This window comes from Panulirus ornatus, chromosome 50 (genome assembly GCF_036320965.1).
Source record: "Panulirus ornatus isolate Po-2019 chromosome 50, ASM3632096v1, whole genome shotgun sequence".
Classification (NCBI taxonomy): domain Eukaryota; kingdom Metazoa; phylum Arthropoda; class Malacostraca; order Decapoda; family Palinuridae; genus Panulirus; species Panulirus ornatus.
Genome location: NC_092273.1, coordinates 12,842,618 through 12,855,122, shown reverse-complemented (window position 1 = coordinate 12,855,122; position 12,505 = coordinate 12,842,618). Strand labels below are relative to the sequence as shown.

Sequence of the window (12,505 nt, the reverse complement as noted above, 5' to 3'; positions counted from 1 at the left end):
GGCTGGTTCATAAACAGGCGCCTGGCGTAAGGTGGGATGAGCATATGTGTGTACAAACTTAAGGTTTAAGACATGATATTGTTACATAGCTTCTCCCTTAGAGCAACATGAGATCAGACCTTATATAAAGTGACATATATATATTTTTCCCTGACATTTTAAGAAACAGCTTGACGTAATGACCCACAGCAGCGCCACCTACCTAACGACACGTCCCATCGCCCACACCACAGTCATTGATCAAAGTCTGACCTATTTGCCTGTCGCGATTGGTAATGAGAGAGAGAGAGAGAGAGAGAGAGAGAGAGAGAGAGAGAGAGAGAGAGAGAGAGAGAGAGGCCTTGAATGTCTGAGGACGTATTTGTCCTAATTAGTGACTTAGGATAGGCACGTCTTCCATTAGAATCCCAGGTTCTGAGCGAGATTATTGAGTTACCCCGTACAGGTATGAAAGCCCACATTTTTCTGGAGACAAATAACATCTCATTAGGGCGACCTAAACCCTTTCCACATAATCTATAGACAATATCATTATTATTATTATCATTATTATTATTATTATTATTATTATTATTATTATTATTATTATTATCATCATCATCATCATTATTATCTATATAGAGTCAGGGCGTCTCGCTAAACCCAGAAGTGTTCATCGTATAAGCTGAGGCAGTGGTTGATAGAAGGACTTCCACACGTCCGACAAAGGGAGGAAAGTTAGAGAGAGCTACTCAGATTAGTTAGGAGGCTTGTTGAGGACGAGGCATAGTTTGACATGTTCTCGGAAGATGGTCTCCAGCGATTGCTCGATGCTTTAGTTGGGATAGCAAGTGCTTTCGGAGTGAGAGTGAACCCGCACAAGACTTCGGAAGTGATGTAAAGTGCAAGGAAAGGAGAACGATTGCCATGATATTCGTGTCGGAAATCAAACTCTCAAGAGTAATAAAACATTTTCGAAGTGTTATATTTTGCGGTGGGGTTTGTAAAGAGGAAGTGAGAACTAGAAGTGCTATGGGCGATGTAGAAATGAACACAAGAGAAAAAGAGGCTGCTTGCAGGCAGGCAAGCTTGACCTTACCCTGCTCCTGCGTGGAGCGCTACCCCAAAGCACCAGGAGCCTTATAAAAGTATATATATATATATATATATATATATATATATATATATATATATATATATATATATATATATGCTCAGGTAGGTGTTCATACCTTCTTGTAAGTCATGTACATAGATCAAGAAGAATGTTGGTCCCAGCAGAGAATCCTGCGGCACTCCACTCGTAACCTCAGTCCATGTAGAGAAGGCTCCTTTGACATGCATCTTGTGTTTCCTTATTAGATGACATTATATCTCTCGGAGTTTTCTCCTCATACCTCCCTGGTGATCCAGCACCGTACTCAGCCTCCTACGCAGTACACAGTGTCAAGTGCCTTGTGTCGGCTCACCCATAAATAATCCACTTGTCTTCTCTTTGGTCCAAAACTGAGCTCACTCTTTCATAGAAATCGTAGAGGTTTGTTATGCATAACCTGTATTCTCTGAAACCATGTTGTTTCTTAGGGGAATTCTCCACTGCTGGAGGTCATCCTTTTCTCCTCTGGATATCTTTTCCAGTACCTCACACACCACAATCGTCTGGGAAACGAGTCTTTAGTTCAACCCTTCTCCGCGGTCCCCTTTCTCTGTGACAAGTACGACGTTTATCCCTTTTCCACGCACTTTACACTTTGCCTTTCCCCAGCGACATCATGAACACCATTGCTAGTGGTTTAGCAAGCGTATCGCCACACATATTCAACACGTATGGTGGGTGAAATTTCATCAGGACCATGAGCCTTGTGTGGGTCTAATTGACCTTTTAAGGATTCTGTAAATGTCTTTTTCTCGATGATTCTCAGTGCTTTCTAAGACCTCCCCCTAGTTCCATCTCATTGGCTTCGCGGCCACCGTGTCCTGCACTGAAAAAAAAAATTGAACTTCTCATTCAGTTCCTCTTGAAAGTCCTCATATCATCCTATACAAAACTCTCCCCCTGAATCCTTTGGCCTGATGAACTGCTCTTTCACAGGCAAATTACTTCAGATGAATTTCTGGAAGAGTTCTGCACTATTTCCTTATGCCTTGTGTACGATAATCTTTCCAAGGCTCGTGGCTCCTCCTTGGGTTAAGGAGGCTGAGAGCGGGAGGCTTCTAACTGACCACCGAAGGTCATGTAGGCAGGTATTATCATTCACATCGGAACCCCCATTACCTCATCACGTCTCAAATGCCCATAAATTGAATCCACGTTTTATTTTTTGTCAAGGCTGTTTCCCGATTAGAGCAGGGTTGGCTTCACACTTCTTTCCAGAGCTCACTTTATGCTCGTGATGGTGGCGGAGTTCCGGGGCCTCAATGGATATGATGGTCTTAGAGGAGGCTCTTATGTTGGAATAAGGCAGTGTTGTGCCAGACCACCACTGACACTTATCATATTCATGCCTGGCTAATCCGTGCTTCCAGCGTGCTCTCTCTCTCTCTCTCTCTCTCTCTCTCTCTCTCTCTCTCTCTCTCTCTCTCTCTCTCTCTCTCTCTCTCTCTCTCTCTCAACATAAAACCTGTCGCAACCATTTTTTTTTTCCACGGAATACCATGCACGTTGCCAATCACATCATCATCATCATCAGGTGCATTGTTGGATAAGGTTGCTTTTGCACAGTGTTGTTGTGTGCAAAAGCCACCTGGGGAATCAAGCTTTCCGAGAGTTTTGATTATATGGCAGTGAAAGTTTTATGGGATGGTTAAACCAGTGTCTCGTGTCTGTTTTTTCATCTGTGTTGTGCATCATTATTGAAATCTTAAGTTGGTTATGTCATGACATTTGTTTATGATCTTGACTGGGGACTGGAGTTTATTGTGTGTCTGTGACATATTTTTATCATTTTATCAAAAGAAAATCAGGGTCTGTAGTCTTATAAGCTCTTTCAAACATAAAACGAGTATAAAATTCTTAACATTAAAACATTGATGAGAATAAAAGAGTATGGACAGAGGAGCGGATGTTTGAGGGGTCCCAGGAGATGAGAATTTAAAAAGATTATCATAGAAATGGATGTTTGAGGGTCTCGAGATGACAAGAATATCAAAACCAAACATCAACAAAACCTGAAGAAAAAAAAAAAAAACCATGTCGAGCAGTAGGTAATGGACGACAAATTTCAACCCTGCGTGTGTCACCAACCTCTCGAATTAAGACAAGATGAATATATTCGCTTTAAGTTAAACTAGGTTATGCTATCTCGTTCGGCCGAAGCGAAAGAATAAATACTGTAAGATTAGGTAGCAAACCTCTTGTTCCGATGGAGCAATGGTGATGATAGTGACCTTATTACGTGGTCTGGTGTATATTGTTTTGTTCAGAAAAAGTAATTTTTTTTTTTTTTTTGACGTTTCCAAAAGGGCTATCGAGACTATGAAAAAAGATGAAAATATTAACATCACAAGAGCTGAAATAGTTAAGTGCTTTGGTTAATATGAACGAGAGGAATTATATTGAGAAAATCATTTTGATATTGAGTGATCTTGATATATACAGAGACCCATGCCCTAACCCAACACATGAAGTTATTAGATTTCAGCAAGCATCTCAGAGTATAATTGAAAGGCAGCAAAGACCATATCAAATCGTTCAGCAGTCAAAATCCAGCACTTCCTTATTCATATGGTTAAGACACACAAGCGAGAGAATCCAATAATGCTCATTACAAGTTCAGTAGGATTAGTAACGTACAAACCATCAAAATGGTTAGTAAAATTAGTATGACCTTGTTTTCGTACATTTTCTAATTCGTAATGGCTGCAGATCTGGTCAACAGCCTCAGATTCATAGAGGTTGTCTGTGAGTATAAACTTGTGAGTTTCGATATCAAATCTCTCCTCACAAATGTTCCCACTCACTGGTGATGAGCTGAATTTTTATCCCAGAAACTTTGCTTTCAAATATTGATGGACATTCCCAATAGTGGGACTGTTTGGTTAATCATATTACATGTAGGTAACTCATCATTCACTTTTAATGGTAAATACTTTATTCAGTGGTTTGCATTATAAGTGGGTAATCCACATTTACCAACTAGATTGGTAAATGATATAAAACCAGATAATGTTATTGGGATGACATATGATGATGACATTTTATGTTTTTTTTGGGCCAGTCTATTTAGATAGTGGTTTGTTCTTGATAATACTGAATGACTTGTCTCAGTCAATAGAGTTCACTGTAGATGAGTATACCATTGTTTACCCTTCTTTGACACTGAAAACCAGTGTACCGAAAAATCTACAAACATTCTTCTGTGTTCATATTAATTCTCATCATCGTATTAATGTTAAAACTTTCGTACGTATTCATGTTTCTGAGAGCTCATAAGATTGTAGGCCCTGATTGTGTTTTTATTATCAAATATATCACAGATAGGTAATAAACTTCAATACCCAGCAAAGGATGTTGTGGCGTAGCTAAAATAAAATTTTATATCTGTACATGTATGTATAGTATGTATAGATAGAGAAACTAGTGTTACCGGGCTCCGCCTATAAGAGGTTACGTCTTTGGCGAGTCTGTATCATTTGGAGTACCGTCTAGTCAGAGAGATCACTTCAAAGGAGTCCACTTTCCCCTGCAGCTAAAAGTAGGGCAACCTTGGGCTTGCAGGAGCCTTTAGAAATAGATTTGAGGTTACACCAGGGATCTTTCATAGCAATTAGTCCTGAGTTAATGGTGAATAAACATAATAGAAATCTGAAGGGAGGTTAACACGAGCATTGCAATTTCTTTGGTCCATGTGTTGGAGCACAGTATTGGTGATATGAATGCCGATATTTAGTTTTAAATCGCAACAGGCAATGTCTAGTATTTTCAATGAACAGGAAGCGGGCCATAGATTGTATAGAAAAGAACATACCAAGCCTCAGTCACGACTTTATTGTGGTCCAACAATGCTAGAATCTTATATAGGAATACTGTGCAAGGATGACACTGTAGTAAACCTTAAAACAACAAAATCTGAATAAGGGGTTCGTTTGGAATGTATTTGTATCTATAGATGTTCACCCTAAAACCATTTTTCGTATCAAAGAAAATGATGTTTATGTATGGAGGACTAATATATAGTGAGTATTGTGTCGTCTGAAGGTTGGTATCAGGTGTAGACATGTGTAACCTCAAATTAGTCTTCATTGATTAACGATGAAGATATATCAATATTCATCAAGCTGTCTTAGCACATCAACATACGTACTTGACAAGTACAAATAGGAAAGCTGATCTCTGTATCATTCATAGGCCAGCTTTAGGCCAGCTAACTCAGTCTGTCCTAAGGGTTATCTTACACAGTTAAAGTAAAGCAATCAGCAGTTAGTGACCAAAAATTAAGTATTGGATTACTCCATGGCATTTCATTTTGATCGAAGAAGGTTTACCCAAATACAGCTTTAGTTATGCCATGTTAAAAAAGGCTTAAACGTATAAGAAGGTCTAACCCATGAAAGTCTGGTTTATATAGGATTCGCCTTCTTTATGAATATTACTCAGTACTTTCCATGCCCAATATTGACGTCATTTTCTTTTCTTTAAGGACTGTGTCGTCTCAGGTGTAATACGCCATTGAGAAAAAGTAAGTGCTTGAGACTTATGGTTGGTTTTAGCCTTAGAACATAGACCTGGTAATAACTGTACTTATTCATCATTGGCGAGTTAAAAGAAAAAACTGCACTGCTATCACCAAAACCTGTATACAATGTCACATTTTTCAGATGTTCTAAATTGCCTAACTTAAGTAATCTAGTCATAATAAACATATGCACTCAAGTTTCATGATTGAACTCTTAATCCAACAATATACTTAACTGATTAAAACTAACACTTACATAAATGTAAATGTATGGGTAATTTGATAGTAACATTTTAACAAAAAATAAATTACAAGACCTATCCACTGCAGATATTAAACACTAATGCAACACCAGCCTTTTTAAACCTAAACCCTTGCTATTAAGCTAATTGCCTCTCTGGTTCATGCTTTTGAATTGCTTATTCTCCAGTAACTTACATGAATCATGGCAATGACCTGTTGGTCAGAGCCCATTCATATTTTTGGAAACCCTTTTGTAGTGGCTGTCTTTTCTTTTAAACTATTCGCCATTTCCCGCGTTAGCGAGGTAGCGTTAGGAACAGAGGACTGGGCCTTTTTTGGAATATCCTCACCTGGCCCCCTCTGTTCCTTCTTTTGGAAAATAAAAAAAAAAAAAAAAACGAGAGGGGAGGATTTCCAGCCCCCCGCTCCCTTCCCTTTTAGTCGCCTTCTACGACACGCAGGGAATACGTGAGAAGTATTCTTAATCCCCTATCCCCAGGGATTGTAGTGGCTGTATGTATCTTAATTTTCAACAGGCATCGACTACACGTGAACTGGGATGCATTTTTTCAATTATGTGAAAGCTGTTTTGATGTTTATATGTCTATCTATAAATAATCTCTGACACTCTCCCTCTAGGAACTCCCTCAGAAGGGTGGCCACCGCAGAGTCTCCATGACTGATGAACTCCAGTGCTGCTCCTTAAATGCTGGCAGAGGGGCAACTCTATCACAGTGTTTCCAGAGGCTCCAACATACTGATTCAACCCAATGTTCTCACGTAATGTTGTTATCAATTTTTTTTTTACCTAATGTTCCAGCCTACTAATTGTACCTGATGTTTCCACATAATGTTCTTACCTGCTACTTCTACCTAATGTTCCTTCCCACTACTTCTACCTGTGCTGCTACCTAATGTTTTTAACAGGCATGCTAGTGCATAGTGTTCACTGCAAGAAAATCCTAGAGTTACAGAGACTGAGTACTGCGAGTTGTGTTGTCAAGTGTATTTGTGTGACAAGGAGAGACTGAATTTTTGTGGACAGAATGCCAGCAGTCCACGTGTGGGTGAGACAGAAAGACACCCAGAGTAGAAGTGCAACACTTTTGATAATTGGCAGCATTCTAACTCACTGGGTGCTATCCATACCACACCATTAGCTTTGTATAACATGGCTTTCTGTTATCATACAACACTCACAAATAAAGATCTTTGCCATATGCCATATTTTCAACTCCACAGACATAGATCTTCGCTCTGAGAATTCCCCTTCACAATTTCAAGGCTTTGTTCTAAGCAGATGTAGGAAGGGGGTATATACTTGTGCCTTGTGATTCCATGGGGCAATCACTCAGTTACCGTACAGACACATCAAAGAGGCAGGTTCACAAGAATTCTAACTCCGTATTCCCTGTGTGTTATAGAAGGCTACTAAAGGAGGCAGGAGCTGGGGGGCTGGAAACCCTCCCCCTCACGTATTTCAGTTTCTAAAAGATGAAACAGGAGTCAAGGTGGGAGTGTTCAACCTCCTTGAAGACTCAGATTGGGGTGTCTGTATGTGTGTGGATGTAACCAACATGAGAAGAAAGATACGTAGTATGTTTAAGGAAAGAAACCTGGATGTTCTGGCTCTGAGTGAAATGAAGCTCAGGGTAAAGGGGAAGAATGGTTTGGAAATGTCTTGGGAGTAAAGTCAGGGGTTGTTGTGAGTAAAACAAAGTGGATGGTGAGAGATGGGTGATTATTGGTGCTTATGCACCTGGTCATGAGAAGAAAGATCATGAGAGACAAGTGTTTTGGAGGAGCTGGGTGAGTGCCAGCAGTTTTGGTTCCTGAGACCAGCTATTAGTGATAGGTAATTCGAATGCAAAGGTGAGTAATTTGGCAGTTGAGAGTATAATTGTTGTGCATGGAGTATTCAGTGTTGTGAATGGAAATGGTGAAAAGCCTGTGGATTCATGTGCTGAGAAAATAACTAATGATTGGGAATACCTGGTTTGAAAAGATATATACACTGGTATATGTATGCGAGTAGGAGAGATGGTCAGCAGACATTATCGGATTACGTATTAATTGATAGGCATGTAAAAGAGACTTTTGGATGTAAATGGGATGAGAGGGGCAGCTGGTGGGATGTCTGAGGACTATCTTCTGACGGTGAGGATAAAGATTTATAGAGGTTTTCAAAATATGAGAGAATGTCGGGAGAAGAGAGTGGTGGGGGTAAGGGAGCTTGGAAAGGAGACTTGAGTGAAGTTATACCAAGAGAGATTGAGTGTAGAATGGCAGAAGGTGAGAGCAACTTAAGTGAGGGGAGTGGCTGAGGAATTGGATGTATTTTGGGAAGCACTGATGACATGTGCAAGAAATGCATGTGGTATGAGAAAGGTGTGGGGTGGGCAGAATAGAAAGGGAGGTGAGTAGTGGGATGAAGAAGTAAAGTTGCTAGTGAAAGAGAAAAGAGAGGTATTTGGACAGTACTTACAAGGAAGGAGTGTCAGTAACTGGGAGATGTATAAGAGAAAGCAGCAGGTCAAGAGGAAGGTGCAAGGGTTGAAAAAAGAGGGCATATGAGAGCTGGGATGAAAGAGTATAATTAAACTTTGGGTAGAATAAAAAGAGGTTTTAGACGGAGGTAAATAATGTGTGAAAGACGAGAACAAATGGGAACATTGGTGAAGAGGACAAGGGGGAAATGACATCAGGCAGTGATGGAGTATTTTGAAGGACTCTTGAATGTGTTTGTTGATAAGAGTGGCAGATATAGGGTATTTTGGTTGGGTTGGTGTGGGAGGTGAGAGAGTCAGGGAAAGTAAGTTAGTGAAGAGAGAAGATGTAATGAAGGCCTTGTAGATGAATTCCAGCAAGGCAGCAAGAATGAATGGTATTGCAGTTGAATATATTAAGAAAGGGGTGAATGTGTTGTTGATTGGTTGGTAAGGATATTCAGTGTATGTATGGATTATGGTGAAGTGCCTGAGGATTGGCAGAATGCATGTATAGTGCCATCGTACAAAGGCAAAGGGGATAAAGGTGAATGTTCAAATTACAGAGGTATAAGTTTGTTGAGTATTCCTGGGAAATTATATGGGAGGGTATTGATTGAGAGTGTAAAGGCATGTACAAAGCATCAGATTGGGAAAGAGCAGTGTGGTTTCAGAAGTGGTAGAGGATGTGTGGATCAGATGTTTGCTTCGAAGAATATGTTAGAAATACTAGGAAAAACAGATGGATTTGTATATGGCATTTATGGATCTGAAGAAGGCATATGATAGGGTTGATAGAGGTGCTTTGAGTAAATTATTCAGAAAATACAGTGTGGGAGGTGAGCTACCAAAAGTAGAGAAGTTTTCATCAAGGATGTAAGGCATATGTATGAGTAGGAAGAGAGGAGAGTGATTGGTTCCCAATGAAGGTCAGTCTGCAACAGGGGTACATGATGTCACCATGGGCATTTCATTTGTTAATAAATGGGATGGTCAGGGAGGTAAATGCAGATTTTGGAGAAAGGGGCGAGTATGCAGTCTGTTGGGGATGAGAGGGCCTGGGAAGTGAGTCAGTTGTTCGCTGTTGATACAGCATTGGTGGCTGATTTGAGTGAGACACTGCAGAAGTTAGTGACTGAGTTTGGAAAAGTGTGTGAAAAGTTGCGAGTAAATGTGAATAAATGGAAAGTTATTAGGTTTAGCAGGGTTGAGAGAAAAGTCAGTTGTAATGTAAGTTTGAATGTAGGAAAATTGGAGGAAGTGAAGTTTTAGATATCTGGGAATGGACTTGGCAGCGAAAGGCACCTATGGAAGTTGAAGTGAGTCATAACATGGGGGAGGGGGCAAAGGTTCTGGGAGTGATGAAGAATGTGTGGAAAGAGAGAACATTACCTTGGAGAGCAAAAATGGGTATGTTTGAAGGAATAGTAGTTCCAACAATATTATATGGTTGCAAGGCTTGGGCTATAGATAGGGTTGTGTGGAGGAAGATGGATGTGCTGGGAATGAAATGCTTAAGGACAATATGTGTTGTGAGGTAGTTTGATCGATTGAGTAATGAAAGGGTAAGAGAGGTGTGTGGTAATGAAAAGAGTGTGGTTGAGAAAGCAAAGGAGTGTGTGTTCAGATGACTTGGACATAAGGAGAGAATCAGTGAGGTAAGGTAGACAAAGAGGAAATATGTTTCAGAAGTGGAGGGAACAAGAAATGTGAGACCAAATTGGAGATGAAGGGATAGAGTGAAAAAGATTTTGAGGGACTGGGACCTAAACATACAGGAGGATGAAAGGTGTGCATGGAATAGAGTGAATTCGAATGATGTGGTATACTGGAGCCATGCTGTCAATGGACTGAATCAGGGCATGTGAAATGTCCGGGGTAAACAATGGAAAGGTCTGTGGGGCCTGGATGTTGACAGGGCTTTGTAGTTTCAGTGTGTTACACATAACAGCTAGAGTTAGATTATGAGCTGATGTGGCATTTCTTTATCTCCTGGTGCTGCTTCACTGACTCGGGGTGGCGATGTATATATGTGTGTATATGAGTGGTTGGGTCTTTCTTACGTGTATATATATATATATATATATATATATATATATATATATATATATATATATATATATATATATATATATATTATCCCTGGGGATAGGGGATTAAGAATACTTCCCACATATTCCCTGCGTGTCGTAGATGGCGACTAAAAGGGGAGGGAGCGGGGGGCTGGAAATCCTCCCCTCACGTTTTTTTTTTAATTTTCCAAAAGAAGGAACAGAGGGGGCCAGGTGAGGATATTCCAAAAAAGGCCCAGTCCTCTGTTCTTAACACTACCTCGCTAATGCGGGAAATGGCAAATAGTTTAAAAGAAAAGAAAAAAAAAAATATATATATATATATATATATATATATATATATATATATATTTTTTTTGCTTTGTCACCGTCTCCCGCGTTTGCGAGGTAGCGCAAGGAAACAGACGAAAAGAAATGGCCCAAACCATCCCCATACACATGTATATACATACGTCCACACACGCAAATATACATACCTACACAGCTTTCCATGGTTTACCCCAGACGCTTCACATGCCCTGATTCAATCCACTGACAGCACATCAACCCCGGTATACCACATCGATCCAATTCACTCTATTCCTTGCCCTCCTTTCACCCTCCTGCATGTTCAGGCCCCGATCACACAAAATCTTTTTCACTACATCTTTCCACCTCCATTTTGGTCTCCCACTTCTCCTCGTTCCCTCCACCTCCGACACATATATCCTCTTGGTCAATCTTTCCTCACTCATTCTCTCCATGTGCCCAAACCATTTCAAGACACCCTCTTCTGCTCTCTCAACCACGCTCTTTTTATTTCCACACATCTCTCTTACCCTTACGTTACTTACTCAATCAAACCACCTCACACCACACATTGTCCTCAAACATCTCATTTCCAGCACATCCATCCTCCTGCGCACAACTCTATCCATAGCCCACACCTTGCAACCATACAACATTGTTGGAACCACTATTCCTTCAAACATACCCATTTTTGCTTTCCGAGATAATGTTCTCGACTTCCAAACATTCTTCAAGGCTCCCAGGATTTTCGCCCCCTCCCCCACCCTATGATCCACTTCCACTTCCATGGTTCCATCCGCTGCCAGATCCACTCCCAGATATCTAAAACACTTTACTTCCTCCAGTTTTTCTCCATTCAAACTTACCTCCCAATTGACTTGACCCTCAACCCTACTGTACCTAATAACCTTGCTCTTATTCACATTTATTCTTAACTTTCTTCTTTCACACACTTTACCAAACTCAGTCACCAGCTTCTGCAGTTTCTCACATGAATCAGCCATCAGCACTGTATCATCAGCGAACAACAACTGACTCACTTCCCAAGCTCTCTCATCCACAACAGACTTCATACTTGCCCCTCTTTCCAAAACTCTTGCATTCACCTCCCTAACAACCCCATCCATAAACAAATTAAACAACCATGGAGACATCACACACCCCTGCCGCAAACCTACATTCACTGAGAACCAATCACTTTCCTCTCTTCCTACACGTACACATGTATATATATATATATATATATATATATATATATATATATATATATATATATATATATATATATATAAATATATATATATATATATATATGTATTCTTTTTTTTCATTCTATTCGCCATTTCCCGCAGTAGCAAGCTAGCGTTAAGAACAGAGGACTGAGGCTTTGAGGGAAATCCTCACTTGGCCCCCTTCTCTGTTCCCTCTTTTGGAAAATTAAAAACGAGAGGGGAGGATTTCCAGCCCCAGCTCCCTCCCCTTTTAGTCGCCTCCTACGACATGCAGGGAATATGTGGGAAGTATTCTTTCTCCCCTATCCCAAGGGACAGTACATATATATATATATATATATATTTTTTTTTTTCACACTATTCGCCATTTCCCGCAATAGCAAGGTAGCGATATATATATATATATATATATATATATATATATATATATATATATATATATATATATATATATATATATATATTCTTTCTCCCACGTATTCTCTGCGTGTCGTAGAAGGCGACTAAAAGGGAAGGGAGCGGGGGGCTGG

At 40.1% G+C, this 12,505-nt stretch overlaps 1 protein-coding gene and 1 long non-coding RNA gene across 2 annotated transcripts in view; one reads left to right on the top strand and one right to left on the bottom strand.

Moving 5' to 3' along the window:
- Window positions 1-1,323, bottom strand: part of LOC139764706 (uncharacterized) — a 28,799-nt gene extending 27,476 nt beyond the window's left edge. The window contains exon 1 of the mRNA XM_071691594.1: window positions 1,212-1,323. Coding sequence (XP_071547695.1) covers window positions 1,212-1,323 — 112 coding nt within the window. The remainder of the gene's footprint in view (window positions 1-1,211) is intronic.
- The window catches only part of LOC139764601 (uncharacterized), a 75,806-nt gene that overhangs the window by 36,729 nt on the left and 26,572 nt on the right, over window positions 1-12,505 (top strand). The window contains exons 2-3 of the long non-coding RNA XR_011716421.1: window positions 5,619-5,657; window positions 6,537-6,677. This is a non-coding gene — a long non-coding RNA (uncharacterized lncRNA). The remainder of the gene's footprint in view (window positions 1-5,618; window positions 5,658-6,536; window positions 6,678-12,505) is intronic.